At 52.0% G+C, this 20,473-nt stretch overlaps 1 protein-coding gene across 2 annotated transcripts in view; it reads left to right on the forward strand.

The window, feature by feature from the left end:
- ADAMTS17 (ADAM metallopeptidase with thrombospondin type 1 motif 17) overlaps positions 1-14,404 on the forward strand; it is a 404,698-nt gene extending 390,294 nt beyond the window's left edge. For both annotated transcript variants that reach the window (XM_019983858.2, XM_070775014.1), the window contains exons 22-23: positions 12,526-12,703; positions 13,835-14,404. In XM_019983858.2, coding sequence (XP_019839417.2) covers positions 12,526-12,703; positions 13,835-14,001 — 345 coding nt within the window. In that variant the 3' untranslated portion in view covers positions 14,002-14,404. The remainder of the gene's footprint in view (positions 1-12,525; positions 12,704-13,834) is intronic.
- Positions 14,405-20,473: the final 6,069 nt, after the last annotated feature.

The following is a 20,473-nucleotide window of genomic DNA, read 5'->3' on the forward strand; positions in this document are numbered from 1 at the left end:
AGAACTGAACCAGGAGACCCCCACCCCAACTGTTTGCTCACCCCTACCCCCTTCTGCAGCGCCCACCTCTGAGTGTGCTGGCACATGCCCTGCCCCCTTCCCAGCACAGGAGAAGAGATCCGCCTATTGCTTCCCTGTGTCTGCTCTGGAGATGTGGGACAGATACGAGTCCCATGGGGCCCTCATTCTCACTCACTGGGTGACTGCACTGATGGAAGCAGATTCCAGGGGATGGTGGCCCCCTAACATTTTCACTTGTTCAGCCTGGATTTGCTTTCTGATTGATAGGTTATTTTGGAAGTGAAGTCGCTCAGTCATGTCCGACTCTTTGCAACCCCATGGTCTGTAGCCTACCAGGTTCCTTAACCCATGGGATATTTCTAGGCAAGAGTACTGGAGTGGGTTACCCTTTCCTTCTCCAGGGGATCGTCCCAACCCAGGGATTGAATCCGGGTCTCCTGCACTGCAGGCAGACACTTTACTGTCTGCGCCATCACACAATTGGAGTCTGATGCACTTTCAATCCAGTCATTGTGGGTAACCCTCCTCTAACCGGCAGCCAGACCTCCCACATGCCAGACTTTGAAGGCAGCAAACAAGTTGCCCAGAAGGAAAGTGGAAAGAAGTCCAAGCCCTGTTAGACCCCCAGTGCAGTGTATCTGGATGCTTTGACATCTTCCTTCCAAGCAGCCTCCCATCACTTGACCCAGAGGTGCTGCTGAGAAAGATGAGCCTGTCTCCAGGGAGATGATGGACGGGCCAGCCCAAGGACAAGCCACAGGTACCGTCCTGCACTTCCTGAAGTGAACAGGACCAAGCATCCATTCCTCCAGCTGGGTGAGGGGGCCTGAGAGCCACATCTAGAGCCTGGCTGAGGCAGGGCGGGCTTGGAGGGCATTCAGGGCCCCTTCCCCTCCCCCATCCTCAGCAAACGGCTGAACACTAACTAGAGACCTATCCAAAAACCTGCTTCACTTTCCCAGCCCTGCTGAGGGCATTATTATCGCTCTGCTCTGTTTGGAAACTGCCTTGCAGCTGCCTGCCCTCCTGGGATATAAGCTATTTCCAGATCTGTGGGAATCATTGTTTTCTCCCACTAAATGCTGAGCCTACGTATTCAACCTGCTGATAGAATGAGCGAGGGGTGGGGAATCAGGGGTGAGGAAGAGAGTGCCCCTGAAACTGGGAAAGGAGGAAATCACATTTCTTTCTAGAGCAGCATGACTTTTGATCAGAAGTTGAGATGTTACAGTTTCAAGACCAGAGGCATTAATCACAACTGAAATAATTAGAAACAAATTATTCTGGAGGGATTATAATAGATGGTGTTTTAATGAAGACCACTGACTCTTTTAAGAGTATGTTCCCTTTTACCAAAAAGATCAAAGTGGCCATTGACTTCCTGGTGCTGGCGGAGGTGCCCTGGAAGGGGGCTGGCCTGACTTGAGGCCTTGGTGGAACCCCAAGTGTGCTGCTCACACCTGAGCCCCAGCATGTCCCAGAGGCCTTGGGAGACCAAATGAAGCTGTAAAAATGCACATGCCCACAGTCGCAGAGCCCCAGGAAGAAGTCAGGGAGAGAGTCTCATTCAAACAGGGCCATGTCAGTGCCTTCCCAGAACAGCAGTCAGATACCTTCTGGGGTTGTGGGCAGAGGGATGGGAGCTTGAGTTCCATGGCCTTAGACACAGACAGACCTGTGTCATGAGGGGGCTTGTTCCAGAGAGCTTTTCACCACTTCTGAAGCCTGCACTTCCTGTGCTGGGACCTGACGGCTCCCCCAACCCTGCAAAGCTGGCCTACGGGGCCAGTCGGGGCACCCACTTGCCTGCAGCCAAGTTCAGTGTGGTTCAACCAGCATTTCCTGAGCTCCTGTTGTGTGCCAGGCTGTGCTGGGCACTGAGGGGACAAGATGGACAGTGCCCAGGAGATCCAGGAGACAGAGAGCCAGCTACAGATGCTAGGCCTCACTGAGTCCCCTGGCAGGTATGAACACAGCCCCTGCCGGGGGGCAGCCCTGAATGGAGTGCTAGTAGAGAGTGATGCTACTTCTGCTGGGCCCATTGACCGTGGTCCTGACATTCACCAGGTCTCTAGAATTTACAAAGCATTTGCACTCACATTCTCTCATTTGACCCTATCCCCATTTTACAGGTGAAGAAACTGAGGCTCAGAGTAGTGATGTGAGATTTTTTTCTGGAGGTCACATAACTAGAAAATGGCAGGGCTAAGAGTCCGGTCCTTGCCTTCTGGCTCTTAATCTGTCTTTCCTTTAAATGCATAATAATATCAGAGGCTTGGGTTTTTAATTTGAAATGGGAAGGAGATGAACTATTATATGCCTCAACTCTAACCAGCATAATCATAAGCTTGTTGTAAAGTCACATATTTATCCACTCTCTCTCCAACTCACCAATCAAAACCTGCTCTCCCCAGGGCTTTGAATTAGTCATTTATACTGTAGTATCAATCTGTTGTCTCTACAGACGATCATGCATGTTGTCTCCCTTTATTTGTAAAATAAGCAGTTGAGTCCTAATTAAAAGAAATTTGAGCATCCAAGAGCAGGCATGAAAGGCACTGGAGATACCAGGGCTCTTTTCTGGGACGTGTGAAACTGTATAACAGAGACAGCCAGCACTCTGCAAGCGGGTGAAAGTGAAAGAGTTAGTTGCTCAGTTGTGTCTGACTCTTTGTGACCCCATGGATGATAGCCCACCAGGCTCCTCTGTCCTTGGGATTCTCCAGGCAAGAGTACTGGAGCAGGTTGCCATGTCCTCCTCCAGGGGAGCTTCTCTACCCAGGGATCGAACTTGAGTCCCTTAACATCTCCTGCATTGGCAGGTGGGTTCTTTACCACTAGCACCATCTGGGAAACCCACAGAAGGTAACTGCTCAGTCATGTCAGACTCTTGGCGACCCCAGGACTGTAGATCATAAAGTTCCTCTGTCCATGGAATTCTCCAGGCAAGGCTACTGGAGAGGGTAGCCATTCCCTTCTCCAGGGGATCTTCCTGACCTAGGGATCAAACCCAGATCGCCTGCATTGTAGGCGGATTCTTTACCATCTGAGCCACCAGGGAAACCCTGAAGACAGGGATCAGGAAATCCTCCATCCCATGCTGCTCTCGGGAGTGAAGGCAGCAGTGAAATGAAAGTCATCAGACTTCAGTGTTTTTCTGAGTAGGGCAGGAGGGAGTGGGGTAGATTCTCCCTTGGCCTAGAGCATTTTGTCAGGGGGAGCAGAGCTGGCCACTGGGTCATGATGTTAAAGAAAAGTCCATGGCCCACACCTGCTCAGATGAGAGAGAAGAACTTGGTGTAGGGCAGCAGGGTCCCTGGAATTGCCAGGTGAGGCGCCTGCATGGGAGTGAACTGAACGCAGTTAACCCTTGTTCAACGCTGGTTTGAACTACAGGGTCCACTTATACCCAGATATTTTCCAACAGTAAATACTGCAGTGTATGTGGTCCAGGGGGCATCCTCGGACGCAGAGGGACTGAGGACTTGGAGGAATAACCCATGTTGTTCAAGGGCCAGCTGTAGTCTGAAGGCCTCTGCCTTTGCCCCCTCCTTCCCCCTGCTGTGCTTCGTTCACCTTTGTGCTTCCTCAGATCAGCCTCCTTTGTGTGGAATCAGAGGTCAGAGAGTGGGGGTACCTGCCTCACATGCCAGCCTAGGTTTTAACCATAGACCTGGCCACTGAATCAGAGAAACTGTCATCCCTAAAAAACACTTCAGTTTTGACACACGCTGTTAGCGACCTCAGAGCAGGGCACCTCTGCAGGGTAACACAGGGGCACGTCCCTGCTCTCCCGATGCCATAACCTTGAAGCAGAGTCATCCTTTGTCAGATGGCGTTAGGGGTGCCCACCTCCTAGAGCATCCATATAAGGCCCCTAAGACGCTGGCTGGCTTCGGCATTTTTATCATCATCATCTTCACCATCTTTGTCCAGGACACCCAGGGCTCTCATCTCTGGCCCGAATCATGTGTCTTGTAAACTATTTATGCCTTAGGAAATGAGTTCTTTGAATGTGGTTTGAACCCTGCGAAATAGCGCGTGCTCTGACCTGGAGCTCCGCGTGAGGACAGCATGGCTCGGGGCAGGAGACAGCTGTGCAGCATTTGCTGGACACCTAGGCCATCCTCTGTAGTAGGGGTGGATGGCCTTTCTAACAGTCGCTGAGGAGCTGGGAGAGCTGTGTCACCACACCGGTGGCAGCTTCTGCCCAGGGGAAGACAGTGAACCAGCCCCTGTGGCCCACTCTGTGCTCATGGCACCTGTCCGGAGCAAGAACCAAGAGCTCTTGGGAGAACCCGTCCTTGCAGGTCACGGGGGTGACCTCGGCCTTCTGGGTACCATAGCATCCCAAACAGAACCTGTAGGTCAGCAGGCTGTGAATTCAGAGACGGGGTGAACCCAAAGCTAAGGCTGAGGTTAGGATTCAAGGATTCGAGGATTTCAAAAACAGTTTGAAACAAAGTATGAGTTGAAAGGGGAACATGTGTGTGTGTGTGTGTGTGTGTGTGTGTGAAAGCATTTCTAGTTTCAAGGCAGGAGCAAAGATGGTGGGGATTTTCATCATTGTTTAAACGTGCTGTTTCAGGTTTCAGCAGCTTCTGAGGTTTTTATGGTTCATGCCAAGTCTGGGGGGAAATCTGTCAAAACGTCTTTTGACATTTTACTCTCCCAGGGCCTTTTAGACTCAAGCAGAAAATGGAGTTCCTGTAAGGGGATTCCTTCCGCAGCTCCCTCACTGTCCTGCCCTTCAGAGGATGGCTCGATGAGAGCGTGGTGCGGGCACATCGTGATGTGAGGGTTCATCCTTGCACTGTTGCACACTCACCCCATCTCCTGCCCACCCCAGAGCCTGTGTCAGGAGCCCCTGCCTGTCCCCCGCTCTGTAGGATCCAGTGCTTGTGTATGTAATAAACATGCCCATTGCGTTTTCCTCTTCCCCGGATTCTTACAACTTCCTTTAGCTGATTCTCACAACATCGCTTCCTGATCTGGTGTCATGTATGGGTTTGATGTCACAGCTGGGAGGCGTAGAGAGGAGCTCACCCTGGTGGAGGTGTCCTGGAGCCGGGCCCCTCCCTGGTGGTGAGAGGTCTGGTCCCGCCCTGCAGGGAGGAGTGTCCGGGGAGGCATGCAGGCCTGCTGGGTGGGGGCCTGGGGCTGCATTGCAGGAGAATGTGGATGCTCTGAGCCTTGTGCTCTGCCTCCCTGCAGGCAGTGCTGTGCCCTGCGTACACAGTGATTCTGCACCTGCTGTGTTCTGAGCGCCTCCCCGCTCCTAGTGGCCATTAGCATGAAGATTAAGGAGGACTCACGAGAACGGGTATGAGCCTCGAGCCCAGCACCAGCAGGCAGTGGGCAGAGTGGGCCCTGCTGCTCTTCTGCTGCCAACCCCACCAGCATCGTCATCATCGCCACCCACAGGATGGGTGGCAGGTCCCCCAGCCTTGTGTGTGGTGGGCCGCTGCAGGCACTGCTGGAGACGGGGCCTGGGGGTCTGCACTCACTCAGGAAGGAGCTTTCCCGGCGGGTTTATTACTGTTCCTCTTCTGTCTTGGTTTCCTGAGGCTTGGGGAGCCACATTAAATGCTAATGTCAAGAGTGGCTTGAAAAAACTACCCAACAGTGACAGAGAGCTTCACACAAGACCAGATCTGTTTTTTTATAGACCTGTTTGCTTAGTTTTTAAAAGCCTAAAAAATGGCTTCACAGTGATGCCTGGGGCTAATTCGATGCTATCAGGAGACACTGCCATCTCCTTGCTGTTTACCTAAAACAGGGGCTGGGCAGAGGCCGACAGAGGTGAGAGTCATCGTCTGTGCCTGTGTTACCCTTAATGCCACGAGCTCAGGTTACAGGGGGATGCAGCCCTGCAGCCTCTCTGGAATCACGTGTGTCTTCGGGGCCAAGTCACCCTCTAACTGCTCCTGCACGCCGTGTGGTCGCGCTGCCCGATCATTGCCAAGAGCCAGGCAAAGGTGGATGTCTGCACCTGCTACGCGGGCCAGTGACTCAGGGCACCTTCCCAGGTTCAGGGGACCCCCGGCCAGCTCTCTCTGCTTTTAGACCTGTGCTTGCTGTTGTTAACAATAGTAGCAGCCTTTGTCCATCCCAGACTCCCTGCCAGGCACCGGTTCTAAGCTGTCTTTAACCCTAGAAATCATCCTACAAGAAAGATTTTATTATCCTCAAGCTACAAATAAAGAAGCCAGGGCTCATACAGGTGAAGTAACTTGTCCGAGGTCACACTGCTAGTAAGGGGGGATGCAGCTTGCTGACAGGCCTGTCCTGCCCACACTGACCATCCCTGCTGAAACTCCAGCCAAGGAGTGGGTAGGTATATGTGGATTTTAGGCCAGGGCCATTTGAGGCCCTCCCTTGGCCCAGATGAAAATGCAGCAGGCTTGGAAGGTGGCAGCTGCACCAAAGGGTCCTTGGTGGAATTCTCCACTTTTGTGTTTAATTACATAGGTGATTCCATCTCGCTTGGAAAGACAGAAGGAAAAACTAGCCCCACAAACCAGGTGACGACATGGTAAACTTTTTCAGTGGTTTGTCTTCCAAACTTTTATATGGGTACATACAGTCCCACAGGTACTGAACAAAAATGGGATGGTTTCTGTACGGGCTACTCTGTAACCCATCTGTCTCCTCACCTGATGCTCGAAACAGCCTCTCCAGGGCTGGCTCAGCCCCCGTTCCCAGGAGGCTATGCAGACACCTGACATTCTCAAAGGTTCTTCTGAGTGAGCACATGCCGTTCACAGCCCAGAGCTGTGTGAACGGAAGCCCTCAGGACTGCAGCTAAAATCTTGCATAACCCAAAGTGAAAGTCACTCAGTCGTATCCGATTCTTTGCAACCCCATGGACTGTACAGTCCGTGGAATTCTCCAGGCCAGAATGCTTGAGTGGGTAGCCTTTCCCTTCTCCAGGGGATCTTCCCAACCCAGGGATTGAACCCAGGTCTCCCGCATTGCAGGAGGATTCTTTACCAGCTGAGCCACAAGGGAAGCCCAAGAATACTGGAGTGGGTAGATCCCTTCTCCAGCGGATCTTTCTGACCCAGGAATTGAACCAGGGTCTCCTGCATTGCAGGCAGATTCTTTACCAGCTGAGCTATCAGGGAAGCCCAAGTCCTCGAGTCAGATCCCTACGAGGGGCAGCGTCTGCAGGATCTCAGCAGGCCTCACAGCAGCTGAGCATCAGGCCCGGCCCTGCCTCTTGGAGGTGCTGAAAGCCATGAGGACAGATGCTACAGCCTCTGCGGAACTTTGGAGACACCCACTGAGATCTCATAGGGCAGTGCTTTTTACAGACTGGGAAAAACATCAGTGACTGAGCTAGGAAAAATAACGAAGAAATGGTGGATCTGGGCAATCACCTGTTTTTCTGATTCCTGGCCCTCCATAGAAGCTCCATCCAGTACAACCTCTAACTTATACAGGAAGATGATATTCAGTCCGTGGGATGGGGCAGCTGAGGTCCTGTCTCTCCTTTCCCATTCACTACCTGTAACCTTGGGCAAGACTCTGGCAGCCGTATATCTCAGTGGATGGTTGTAAAATGTTCCACACTGTTGTGGAATCCTACAGCTGAGCCCACAGACAGAACAAGCTGCATACAGGAGGGAGGTGTCCGGAGTACTTTGCCCCAGCCCAGCCCCAGAGCATGTTAATAAACAAGACTAAGAACTCTCAGAGGGGAGATTAGTCTTCCAGGTTGCCCCAGGCTCTTGAATTTTACAACGGTCATTGGTCCTTTCACACCAGAGGCTTTGTGAGTTCTGGGTGTGATTTTAGCAGGTCCATAGGATTGAGCCCTTGCCCTGATTGCACATAAATAATAATGACAGCTGCAAGAGGCATTGGGCAGGAAGTGCCCTGCTGGCAGCGTCTGCATACCTCGCAGTCAGGGGGCCCATGAAAGTGAGACCAGAGTCCCAGGTCCTTCTCTGTTAGCCTATGTAGTTTCCTGGGGACCCAGAAACCCCACCACGGCCTACCCACCTCCTTCTCCAGGGAGCACCAGGACAGCCCGCTCTTCCTCCTGCTGTGTCTCCCACGGCAGGTGGCACCCGTGAGCCAAGTCAAGACACCACAAGGCCCAGTGGTCCATCCAGTAGCACACATGGCCCCCTCTTCCCCAAGTACCCAGTAGTCACCGGAATGAGGCTTCACACACATGCTTTCCCAGGGAGCAGGGCTTTAAAAAAATTTATGAGCAATTTAAATATAAAAGTCTTTAATGGTGTAGGTGGACTAGTCAAATGCCTACTTAAAATATGTAACTTAGTCACGTAATTATATGTTCATATTTAAAGTTTATATGTTTTAATTTAGAAATACTGCTATTTTCTGTCTTTATTGTATTATGAAGTTGAACCTGATAAAATTGCTATTTCCTGCAGAGTTGAAAACAGTTGAATATAAGCAATTTTGTAAAGTGCATCCGAGCATTTGCAGCATCTGTCTTCTTCACCACTCACTCTGCCTTCTGATCCCTTGTTCAGTTTTCCAATGTGCAGGGCACTGCCATGCCCAGCCACTGAGATGCCGCCTTTTTTTGGATGTGCTCTTTTCATTGGGTATTCCCTCACAAGGTTGGCATGGCCTTGCTCTGCATTGGGTAATCTTGCTCCGTGTTGGCATGACTCAGAACAGGCAAGGCTTTGCTCTCATTCGTAGGACTTCGCACTGTGTTAGGACCCTGAACTGGGCTTCCCTGGTGGATCAGACAGTAAAGAATCTGCCTGCAATGCAGGAGACCTAGGTTCAATCCCTGGGTTGGGAAGATCCCTTGGAGTAGGAAATGGCAACCCACTCCAGGATTCGTGCCTGGAGAATCCCATGCACAGAGGAGCCTGTGGGCTACATACAGTCCATGGTGTCTCAAAGAGTCAGGCATGACTGAGCAACTAGCACGCAGGACCCTGGGCCATTTCCTTCACTCACCCTGTCGGGTTGGATTTCCAGTCTCTGCAGATAGCCACTTCCCAGATTACTTTTCAAGTGATTTTTAAACATTTTTACACCACCCTCCCTCATAACTTAACGGATTATAATGTCCTACTTCCAGGAGGAAAAAGCTAAATTTCTTTGCCTTTCTTTTTATTTTAGCTCCCAGCTGTTCTTGCTACAAATAATTGAGGGCACTCCTTACCCCTGTCTTGAACTGTGAGAGGTTTTGTTGTTACTTAGGCAATTTATTCTTTTCCAAGAATAATTTTGAATGAAAGGCTTCACTTCTAGTATTTGAGCACACCTCTTACCTCTCTGGGCTTCCCAGATAGCACTGATGATAAAGAACCTGCCTGCCAATGCAGAAAATATGAGACATGGGTTTGATCCCTGGATTGGGAAGATCCCCTGAAGGAGGGATACAGTCTATAGGGTCCCAAAGAGTTGGATACGACTGAAGTGACTTAGCATGCAGCACATCACCTCTATATAAACTTAATATTTGGGACTTCAGGTGGACATCTGTTCTTGCTTAATTATACATCTGTGCTAAGTCACTTCAGTTGTATCTGACTCTTTGTGACCCCACAGACTGTAGCCGGCCAGGCTCCTCTCCATAGGATTCTCCAGGCAAGAATACTGGAGTGGGTTGCCATTCCCTTCTCCAAAGGATCTTCCTGACCCAGGGATCAAACCCATGCCTCTTAAACATCTCCCGCTTTGGCAAGCAGGTTCTTTACCACTGGTGCCACCTAGGAAGCTTAATTACACACCAGTTCAGTTCAGTTCAGTCACTCAGTCGTGTCCGACTCTTTGCGACCCCATGAATCGCAGCACGCCAGGCCTCCCTGTCCATCACCAACTCCTGGAGTTCATTCAGATTCACGTCCATCGAGTCAGTGATGCCATCCAGCCATCTCATCCTCTGTCGTCCCCTTCTCCTCCTGCCCCCAATCCCTCCCAGCATCAGAGTCCTTTCCAATTACACATATTTGTATACAAATACTTGACTACTTCTTCGTAAGAAAACAGAGCTCTGCACACTATACACAGGACCCAGGGAAGAAATCCAGATGAGTCAGAGGTTCTCAGCTGTGGCTGCTTGTTGGAGTCACCTGGAGAGCTTTGAAAAACACTGATGCCCGGTGCCTCCTCCAGGGATACTGACTGATGGGTCTGGGCATCGAGATCTTTCCAAGTTCTCCAGGTGACCCCACGCAGCAGATCCCCAGCCTGCAGCCTCTCCCTCAGAGATGCCCTCCAGGCCAAAGTCACATGGCTGTGGCACCTGTTCTGTGTATCTAGTCTGTGGGAACCTGCTCACGTGACCTCATGCCTCCACAGAGCACCCCTCAGACTTCCCTGTGCTCCTGTACCAACTCCTGAGCTCTGGGGTGGAACCCAGGAATGTGTGTTTATCATGCACGAGGGATGCATCTCCAAGCTGCGAGCTTCCCCTAATGGCCTTACCAAGAAGATGGGCATGGAGCAAGGCGCACAGCCTTGCCTCTCAGGGAGAGCCCATTCTGGTTTGAACGTGCCAGGACCCTCAGCGGAGGAGGTGGGGGAAGGGGGCATTGTGGTTTTCCTACGTCGGTTATGGTTTGGAAAGACTGTTCCCCATCAGAGCACTGTGCCCTCTGAGCCTTTCATCTTTCTAAAGTGAAAAAAAAAAAAAAAATTGTGATCTAGTTTGCTAGACTAGAAAGCAGAAGAATTCACCTGGGGCACAAAATCCCCTTTGGGAGCACAGACGATGGCCGCTTCTCATGGATGAAGGGCTCCGCACTGAGCCTGTGCAGGAGGGCTCCTCCCAGGCCCTGGAGAAGGCGCTTCCTCCAGCACAGGCCAGGGTTGACCAAGGGGAGAAATGGGGAGACACATGATGCAGATAGCGCCTGGCATCCTCACTACGCGTGGCATTCAGAGAGGCCTTGCTCCCCTCTCACTGCTAGGTGCCCGTGTCCGCCCCAGCTGGGCTGCTGCACCTGAGGTCTTTGCTTTATTCAAGTTCTGCAGAGTGCCCTCAGAGCCCTGTAAGCCACAGGTTGTGTGCATGTTAGTGGAGCCCAGATGAAGAGAGTGTGTGTGTGGACCAGGCTCTCTGGCCGGGAGCTGAACAACTTAATGGAGAGATGGTTCTAGGGGCTCCCAGGAAAGCAAGTGAGGGCAAGGAGCTGGCAAGCAGGATTGGGGGAGGGAGTCCTGATGCTGGATACCCAGCAGGTTCCCTGTAAAACACTTTAAGGGGCACAAGGGGGAACTAGAGGAAGGGCAGGAGACAGAACACACAGTCTTATAAGGCCTCTCTATGGGAGGGCGGGATGGTCTGCCAAACTCCACTGGTTTGATTTTAGCCATCTGCAAATGCTGGAAATGCCAAGAACTAGGGATTGAGTGTCTAAATTGAAACTGTTAGCCCCTGTATTAGTCCACGAATCCATCATGCAAGAAAGGTTGCACATCTTCATTTCCTGTATCTCTATTTAATTCTGAGCCCCACCCTTCCAGCCTTGTGGAAACTCAACCCCATGGTTATTGGGTTCCTCCCTACATCCAGGGCTGGGCAAATGCCTGGGAGCCTTGTGTGGCACAAGGTGCCAGGGACATCCCTGCGATCATCAGGTTCAGTCCCTTCCTGGGTGCCAGCACGCCACCCTGCTCACTATCTGGAGAATTTTAAAGCCCAGCTGGTTCTCTGGAACAGGAGTGAGATGGTGGAAGGTGAAGTGCAATGAGCATAAATTAATATTTCAGCAATGTGTCTTAGTCAGCTCAGGCTGCTGTAATGAAATACCACAGTCTGGGTGACTGGCATAACAAGACATTTATTTCTCGTAGTCCTGGAGGCTGAGTCCGAGGTCAAGGTACTTAGCATATTTGGCTCTTAGTGAGAGGCCACTTCCTGGCTTGCAAACAGGCGCCTTCTCATGTGTCCTCACTCGGTGGAAGGAAAGAACCCTGATCTCTCTCCCTCTTCTTATAAGGACACTAATCTTATCATGGGGGCCCCACCCTCATGACCTCATTTAAACCCGGTTACCTCCCAAAGGACCTACTTTCAAATACCATCCCACTGAGGGTTAGGGCTTCCTGGGCTGCCCACACAGTAAAGAATCTGCCTGCAATAGGGGAGACCTGGGTTCAGTCCCTGGGTTGGGAAGATCCCCTAGAGAAGGAAATGACAACCCACTCCAGTTTTCTTGCCTGGAGAATCCCATGGATGGAGGAGCCTGGTGGGCTACAGTCCATGGGGTCACAAAGAATCGGACACAACTGAGCAACTAACACACACAAGGGCATTAGGGCTTCAACATGTAAATATTTGGAGGTGGAGGGGACCCAGACATGCAGTCTGTAACATCTTGAAACAGTCTTCCATCAGGCTACTAGTATGCAGCCAAGCCCTCTTGTACAGCGATTATTTTAAGCACTTAGGAATGACATGCAGGGGCCAGACCCAGGAGTGGCATTGTCAAAGCCCCTCAGCCCGAGCTCAGCTCCTAGCTCAGCTGTCCCCAGCCCACCTCTCCCTGTCTCTGGCAGTGCTCGTCGACCTGCGGGAAGGGCCTGCAGTCCCGGGTGGTGCAGTGCATGCACAAGGTCACCGGGCGCCATGGCAATGAGTGCCCTGCCCTCTCCAAGCCAGCCGCCTACAAACAGTGCCACCAGGAAGTCTGCAATGACAAGATCAACGTGAACACCATCACCTCCCCTCGGCTCGGTGAGTGCTTCTGCTGAGCCCCCACTCCTGGGGCTGCTGCAGCCCCTGGCCAGCGAGTCCCCACTGGTGGTGGGAATTCTGTAAGCCAGAAAGCGTGCTCCATGGGCTTTATTTGAGCTCTGGAGAGGCCAACGTGTGTCAGTTCTGGAGAGGATCTGAGGTTTCAGAGATGGAATTTCATTCTTTGTCATGAAAAAGATGCCTCAAACCCTTGAGCCCCTCTCCCAACAAAGGGCAACATGAGAGAATGCTCCTCAAATGTTTTGGGATTCTCTGCATGAAGAAGGCAAAGGAAGGTACTTATTCAGTAAGTGAAGGATCTGGGGGTGTCATTTATGAAATCTGGGTGATACATACATGGAATGCTCCTGAAGCTGATGCTCAAGAAAAAGCAGAGGTGTTGACAGATTGGAGCCTTTAATTTGGCAGGGAGCTTTGGTGTGAGCAGTTTGGCCCTGAGTGCTCCAAACCCAGCCCTTTACCTGGCCACATCCCCAGCCAGTGGTGGCCCAAAAAGAAGAATGTCTAGTGATGATCTGATGATTCCACTGAAAGAGTTTCTGCTTTTCCGAATAGAAATCCTTCGGGAACAGTTTCCCACCCAGAGCCCCGTTCCCTAATGCTGGGGTGCCACCAACGTGAAGGGGTTTCCAAACAAGCTTCACTGGGGGTGGTCTTCAAGCTTGCTGAGGTGTTCGCCAGGCTTTGGCATGCACAGCCCTCCTTGGTATCCTCCAGAGGCCTCGATCGGGCAGGAGTGTGTCTCTGCATGACCGAGAGCAGGGAGATGCAGGCCACTTGCTTGTGCTGTGACCGTGTGCTTTTGTGGGCCCTTGGATGTCCACTCCCTGGGCCCTTCTGTTTTATAAATTTCAACAGATTGCATCCTCTCCCATAAACCGACTGTGGATGCCATTCAGCTCAGAAGCAGGGGTGGCAGTGCCCTCGCACCGAACCCCGAAATGGTCAGGTTGGACCCAGAGTGTCCCTTGTGAAAGCTACAGCCCTGGAAGGGGCATGGTCCCCCCAGTCTGTGCAGGGTTCCAGCGTCCACGTAGGGGAGGGCGGCCTGGGAGTGTTATCCGCAGGCACCGGTAACCCCTGGTCTTTCTCTCTCCACCACCCCCTTAGCTGCCCTGACCTACAAATGCACACGGGACCAATGGACAGTGTACTGCAGGGTCATCCGAGAGAAGAACCTCTGCCAGGACATGCGGTGGTACCAGCGCTGCTGCCAGACGTGCAGGGACTTCTATGCGAACAAGATGCGCCAGCCGCCCCCACCACCGAGCTCCTGACAGGCAGCCCGGTGGTCCCGCGATGCTCCGACGCGAGGTCTGAGTCCCGACGACATGGCTAGATGAAAGCCCACCCACCTGAGAGCCCACCAGTCCTGGGCGGCCGGGACCCACCAAGGCACACCGTGGCTCACCCAGGAGGCTGTCCCGAGAATCCGACTGCATAGAACTTGAGAGTGGACTTGACGTTTGCTTAGTGCTTTTATACTTAATATATTGTTAACAGCCACTGGATGGCTTTCTACAATAAGGAAAAAAAAATAGGCATGAGTCACAAAATAATTGTAATTTCTAAGTTCCACGTACCTCAAAGGGAACACCTCTGACAGACGGTCGTCAAGAGAGACGTCACGGGCGCCCCTGTCTTGACTTTTCCTCTGACGTTTGAATTCCCAGTGCTCCATGTACCGTGGGGTGGGGGTGGGGGGCGGGGGGAGGATATCCAAAAAAATGAGATGCTTTCCTTTAAAAACAGGCTTTATTCTCAAAGCCAGTGATGCTCTGGATGGGAGGAGGCTTCTCTGGAGATGGGGAGCTGCCGGAGCTCCCCGGACACCACCAGGACGCCACGTGGCGCTGCGCCCGGTCAGGGAACGTGCTCTCTAGGTCCTGGGTCTCTCCTCGGAGGTCTTGTCCCTGGGAGGCTGAGTGTGTGTGAACCACCAAGGATGCCAGGGCTACGTAGCTCTGCACAGCAGCCACATGGGGGAGAATGTTCCAGTAGTGTCTGGGTTAGAGGTCGCAGCTAGTTTTCAGATCTCTGCAGTCCCCCACACAGGGAGACAGAGAGCCGCTCCTCAAGGTGCTGTGCGCGGAGGCACGTGCTGGTCTAGCCTTGGGCTTGCTGCCTGCATAGAGGTGAGCTCAGCGCAGCTTTGTGAGGGTGGGGCGCTCCCTCTTTGCTCCATGGGACCTCTGCTCTAGCCAGTACTTCACAAAGCTTTGCACGCGTTAGAGATGGCTCTGTGCTGACCCTGGCCATCTATCTGAAGTTGGTCCTTCCTGGAAGCGCTGACTCAGGCTCAGACCTGGTGCTTCACCCTGACACGGGGCGGATTTCCTCCAGGACCACTCAGCCTGGCAGAGGAGTGCCCCCTGCCCAGGATGGCTGTGTGCTCGTCCCGCTCCCCTGTGGTCCAGACCATGCAATGTTCGTCACTGTCTGTCGTTACTGACCCACTTTAGTGGGGCAAGGATGACAGAAAAGCCTGAAGAAGGCGTTTGCCTCCTATGGTCACCTTACCCCTCAAAACGTAGTTGGGCCCTCTCTGAAGGCAGGAAGATGACAGGAGTGTGTGAAAGCACAAAGATGGTAGGTAGGACCCTGCCCGCCAGGGAGCTGGGGGAAGGGGACCCGACATGCTGGGAGGTCTGGTCTGCTGGCCAGCTGGGTGGGTGTTTGATGGGTACTTCTATTCAAGGACTTTATCATGAAAAACCCGCCCTCTCCTCCCTTATTTCAGAGGGGATCTTACTTAGGCTAATCTCCATGGGATCATCTCCAAGTGCTTCTTGATTTATTGGTGCTGTGTTTATGTATCTGTGTTTGTGTTTTTGACGTCACAACTTTGGAGTCAGCTTAAATCAGAAAGAGACACTCTGCCCTGTCCAGCCTGCCCTGCGGGCTTGTTTTGCTTTCTGATTGTTACTACCCCAGAGGCAGAGAAGTGGTCGGATGGCCGGGCATCTGTTCAGTTCCACTTGAATCTGTGAGAAGTGTTGAGAAAGCTCCTTAGGTGCTCTATGGCAAGACCCCGGAGGGTGCCAGGCTGGGGCAGCCCACCTGCGGGGTGAGCTCCTGCGGCTGCCCAGGGCCTGTGCAGAACGCTGTCCTCCCTGCTCCGGCTTGGCCGTCAGCAGACTCCCCCAAGGCCCTCAAAGCCTTGGGGAGCTAGGGCTTAGTTTTCCCCCAGCCCCGGATGGACTGTGCTTTACCGTGGATGGACGGAAAGCTCTCAGCCTCTGGGGCTGAGGAGCGGAATCAGGGCAGCCAGCCAAGAAGTCAGGGCAGCCTTGCATGCTGTCTGTATGGGAACCACGGGCCCACCTGAGCCGGGCAGGCCTGTGCATGGCCCAGAGGTGAGCCCTTTTCCTGGTGCTTCTCAGTCTCCCCACTGGCCACCCTGGCTGTATCAACTGGACGCCCCTGGCAAGGGCCCCGCACCCTCAAAATGCAAGTGATCGATTCAGTTATCATTAAACATCCCTTTGGTTCCCCAAAGTTCAGGGTTTTCCTGAGCTCTTGCAGCTCTTGCTGGCACTGTCGCTCTGAAATTCACCAGCCCACCTTCTGTTCACGGCACAAACAATGGTTGATCTCGGTGAAGCCGTCATGGCATTCCTGCTCCACTTTGTACAGAAGACAATGAAACCCTGTCGTTGCAACAGCGATGTTTCTTTATTAACAACACCCTGTACTGTCACTCAAGTACTGTACCTTTTTGGTTGCACAAATGTGTCACTAACTACAGACTCTCACAATCTTATGGTGCTATTTCATTGGTGCAAATGAAACCCTCTCGGTTGACCATGGCTTGATATTATCAGAACACAGGGAAAGATCCTCAATGGCAATAATATCATTGCTTTGTTCTCTTTTCTTCATTTCAGAGTCAAATGTATATATTTTCCATTAGTTAACTTACGTACTGTACCCATGGTATTTTTGTTTTACTTTTTGGTGCTGGTTTGAAAGGACAAAAAAAGCGCAGAAAACAAACATTGGACACCACTGTAAATGAAAAATTAATCATTTCATTGGAAGTGAGTTGAATATGTTTAATAAAATGTTCTTCCATAACAACGTTAAGCTGTCTGTGAAGTAAAAGACAAAAACCAGTCCTCGAGGGCTGGCGGAGGGAGGCTGTGTCCTTCCCTTCTGCAGTGGTCACCCTGCTTGCCTGGGATTGGCTGCAAGGAACCGCAACCTGCCGGCCACAGCTGTGGACACTGTCAGAGGTCGCTGGGAAAGGCAGTTCTGGCGGGGTGGCAGCATCTCCCCAAGGGAGCGCTAGCAAACCATTCAGTCCTGGGCCTCCACTGTGCGCCTCCAGAACCCTGGGTGGAGACACGAAGGTCTGACAGCTGTACCGTGAGTCTGAGAGTCTGACACAGAGCAGCCACCTTGCTGGAGGATTCGCCCAGGCTCCATGGGGGTGCAGTGACCCCTCTGCATGGGGCCCCGTCATGCCAGAATGGGTGCCTGCTCCCCACAACCTTGCCCTTTCAACCCTTAGCCCCCCTCCTAATCCTTCTGACAGCTCCCCTCCTGCGGGTGTGAGGCAGACCTGGCCCTTCTGGCCTCCCAGGCTGCGGGCTCAGCACAGGCATCACACCATCACAGCAGGGACCTCTGGAGCCCCGCTGGGCCTGATGCAGAGCAGGGCTGTCACAGCACCTGCCCCTGGGGGAACTGGCTCCTCCTGGCATCAAGGGGAAGGAGCTCCCCCAGAGCTTCATTAGACAGAATGCCTCTTTTTAATGTTGGAGCAACACCCAGAAGTTTCACAAAATAAAGACCATTTGTTTAACCAGTAGCTAACTCCCCATAGTTTCCCCATCACCAAGAAACCTGTAGTTTGTATTAATTCCCACGAAGCATCAGCCACCTGCTTCCAGGACCCGTTAGAACCCTCTCCTTGCCCTGAGAGTTCCGATCTCTCTGGTGGGTTAACCTGTAAAAGTTCTGATGCTATATAATTTCTTTATAAGCTGCTTAGATTCCAGTCTGTTAGAATGAAATTGACAAGCAAGAAATCAGCAAGTGTTGGGTGAGCTTCCACTAGGAATCAAGCACTTCCTGAAGCCACGGAGAACACAAATGGGCGGAAGACCTGCTCTGGCGCCCCCAGCCCCTCAGACAAGCCTGGAGTCCTGGACAAGAGAGAGTAAGAGAGAGCCACAGGAACTCCGAGAAGGAAAGGTCAGGACTTCCGTTATGGGTCTACTGATTGCCCTCTGGACACAGGCTAGAAGGCATGGCACTGAAACCCTTTCCAGTGGCGCTCGCCGTCTGCAAAGACTTTTGGAAAAGCCCTTGTTTCTGCTTCTAGACACAAATCTGCCTGCATCTGAAGCCTCCTCCTCCAACAGCTGACCACACAGAAGGCCAGCCCTCACACCTGCAACTGAGCTTCCACTGCCTCTCTGCACTCCCTCTCTACCTCCACACTTTGATTTATTCTCCAGACCTCTCCCCTGGCTTTTGCCCCCTGCACAGACGCTGTTCTTGACAGGTCCCCAGTGACCTTCTGGGCATGACCTGCAGACATCTTCAGCAACGCTCTCCTTTGGGATGCCCCCCTCTCCTGACTTCCCCTCCTCCATTCCCTAGCTCCCCTTCCTCTGGCAGCTCTCTAGATGACAAGGTGCTCCAGAGCTCGGTCCTACACCCCCTTCTCTCTCTCTCCTTTCTCCCTGGGTCATGTCACCCACTCAAGGCTTTTACAACCACTGACTCTCTGGGGTCTCCCAAATTAGCCTCTTCCTCCCTGGCCTCTCTCTCAGCCTCCACATTCATGCGTGCCCTCTGCACATGCGCAGGCAATTCCGTGGGAAGCCCAGGGGCTGGGATGACCCCTCAGAAGGGTTCCAGTCTGGAGATTCAGTGCGACGGCTCACCTCTGCTCTGCATGGCATCATGTGGGGTGGCTCCGAGGACAAGTAGAGCCTGGGACTCCCGGAAGACTCAGGCACTTGCAAATTTGGCAGCTGATGCCAGCCTTAAGAGCTTCAGCTAGGACTGCTGACCAGAACACCTATAAGCGGCCTTGCCAAAGGGCTGCTTAGCAACCCTGAAGTATGATGGCAGAGTCTCAGTGGCAAACATCCTGAGCAATGGGGACGCTCATGAGGACTATGTCCCCTCATATGACAACTCAAAAGTTACACAACCTCACTTCCACCATCCTCACAAAGGCCCACTAACTTCAAGGGAAGGTGCAAAGGGTCCACCTCTTGCTCAGAGAATGGAAAGGTTCTGGACGAGTGCATAAGATGGGAAAGATTGTTGTGGCCATTTGAGGGAAGAGTCACACACACACACACCCCTCTGCCGGGGTCCAGCCCCGGTGGATCCAGGGAATTCGAAGCGGAGACGGCGTCGGCAAGGATCAGGAAACAACTGCTTAATTAAACGTTAATTAAGGATATAAAGAGTGATTAAGTAAGGATAGCTCAGTAAGGAAATTCAGTGGAGAAAAGAGGCTGAATAATTCAGCCAGAAGGTGAGAGAAAGAATGACATGGGGAGACCAAGCTTTGGTGAACAAGGCCCGCACTTTATTTTCCAAAGTAGTTTTTATACCTTAAGTTATGCATAGAGGATAATGGGGGAAGGGGTAGAGTCATGCAGTAAGCCAGGCTTTCTTCCTGCAAACTTATCATATGCAAAAGTTTAGGTGATTTGCATCATCTTCTGGCCCAGAGGCTTGTTAACATTTTAAGACCCTTTCTTCAGAAAACTTATTTTTCTCTAAAGGTGATTAGTCAGGCGCCACCCTCCAAAAGCATTAGATAAATTTGCATTCCTACAGGGCAAAGGTGTGGTGGGCTATAACAAGAAAAAGAATTAACTCAAGGGTCCAACGTTACAAACATTAAAGCTACTACTTACACCAATTATATTAATCAATACACTGCCAGGGACACAGCAGGTAAGGGATATGGAAACTTAGCAGCAAACATTGGCCCAACAAGTGAAAATCCCTTCACCAATACAATTTCTAATCAATCTTTTAACTGCTCAAAGGAATCTGTATTTAGACAGTTTAGAACATCTCATGCCTCTCACAGTTGGGAGGCTCTGAACAATCACATGTGGCCGGAAAAACCTATTCAGGAAGGCTAGAGGACTTCCAAAGGAGTTTGTAGGTTGAAACACTGTCACACCCAGGAATTATTAACTGGAGTTAACTCTTTTTTCAGAGAGAGGTAGTGGGGGACAGCCCCCCGTAAAGTCAGAGGTGTAGGTGAGAGCACAAAGCAGAATGTAGGCAGACTCTGGTTTTGGGGGTAGATGCTCGAGAATTTCCAGGGGGACTCCTGAGGCTTGATCCCGCCTTTGCGTATGCTGAGCCTCCTTCCTCATGACCTTTGCCACGGGCGGAGCTCCTCACGCGGCTCCCAGCACCCCTCCTTATGCAAAATGCATTCACCCTTCTGCCACCCTACCCCCAAAGCCTCATCTTACTTCAGCATCATGTTCAGGCTCCCAGTCCAGGATGGCCTCATCCAAGTTAACTGCAGGTGCAGACCCACCATGGATCCTCAGGTATAGCTTCTGAAGCAGTTTCTCTCTCAACTGTAAGAGTACTGAACTCAAAAGAGAGATTATCTCTACCCAGTTCTCAACACCCTAGAGAAAATGGTGGGATGGCCTGGGAGCACCACTCTAGATACTCCCTATTTAAAATGGACGGGAAGGGGAAGCACGCTGCAGCCACTGTCCAGCTCAGCTCTGAAATGTGGCCTGG

The sequence above is a fragment of the Bos indicus genome, chromosome 21 (assembly GCF_029378745.1).
Source record: "Bos indicus isolate NIAB-ARS_2022 breed Sahiwal x Tharparkar chromosome 21, NIAB-ARS_B.indTharparkar_mat_pri_1.0, whole genome shotgun sequence".
NCBI classification, from domain to species: domain Eukaryota; kingdom Metazoa; phylum Chordata; class Mammalia; order Artiodactyla; family Bovidae; genus Bos; species Bos indicus.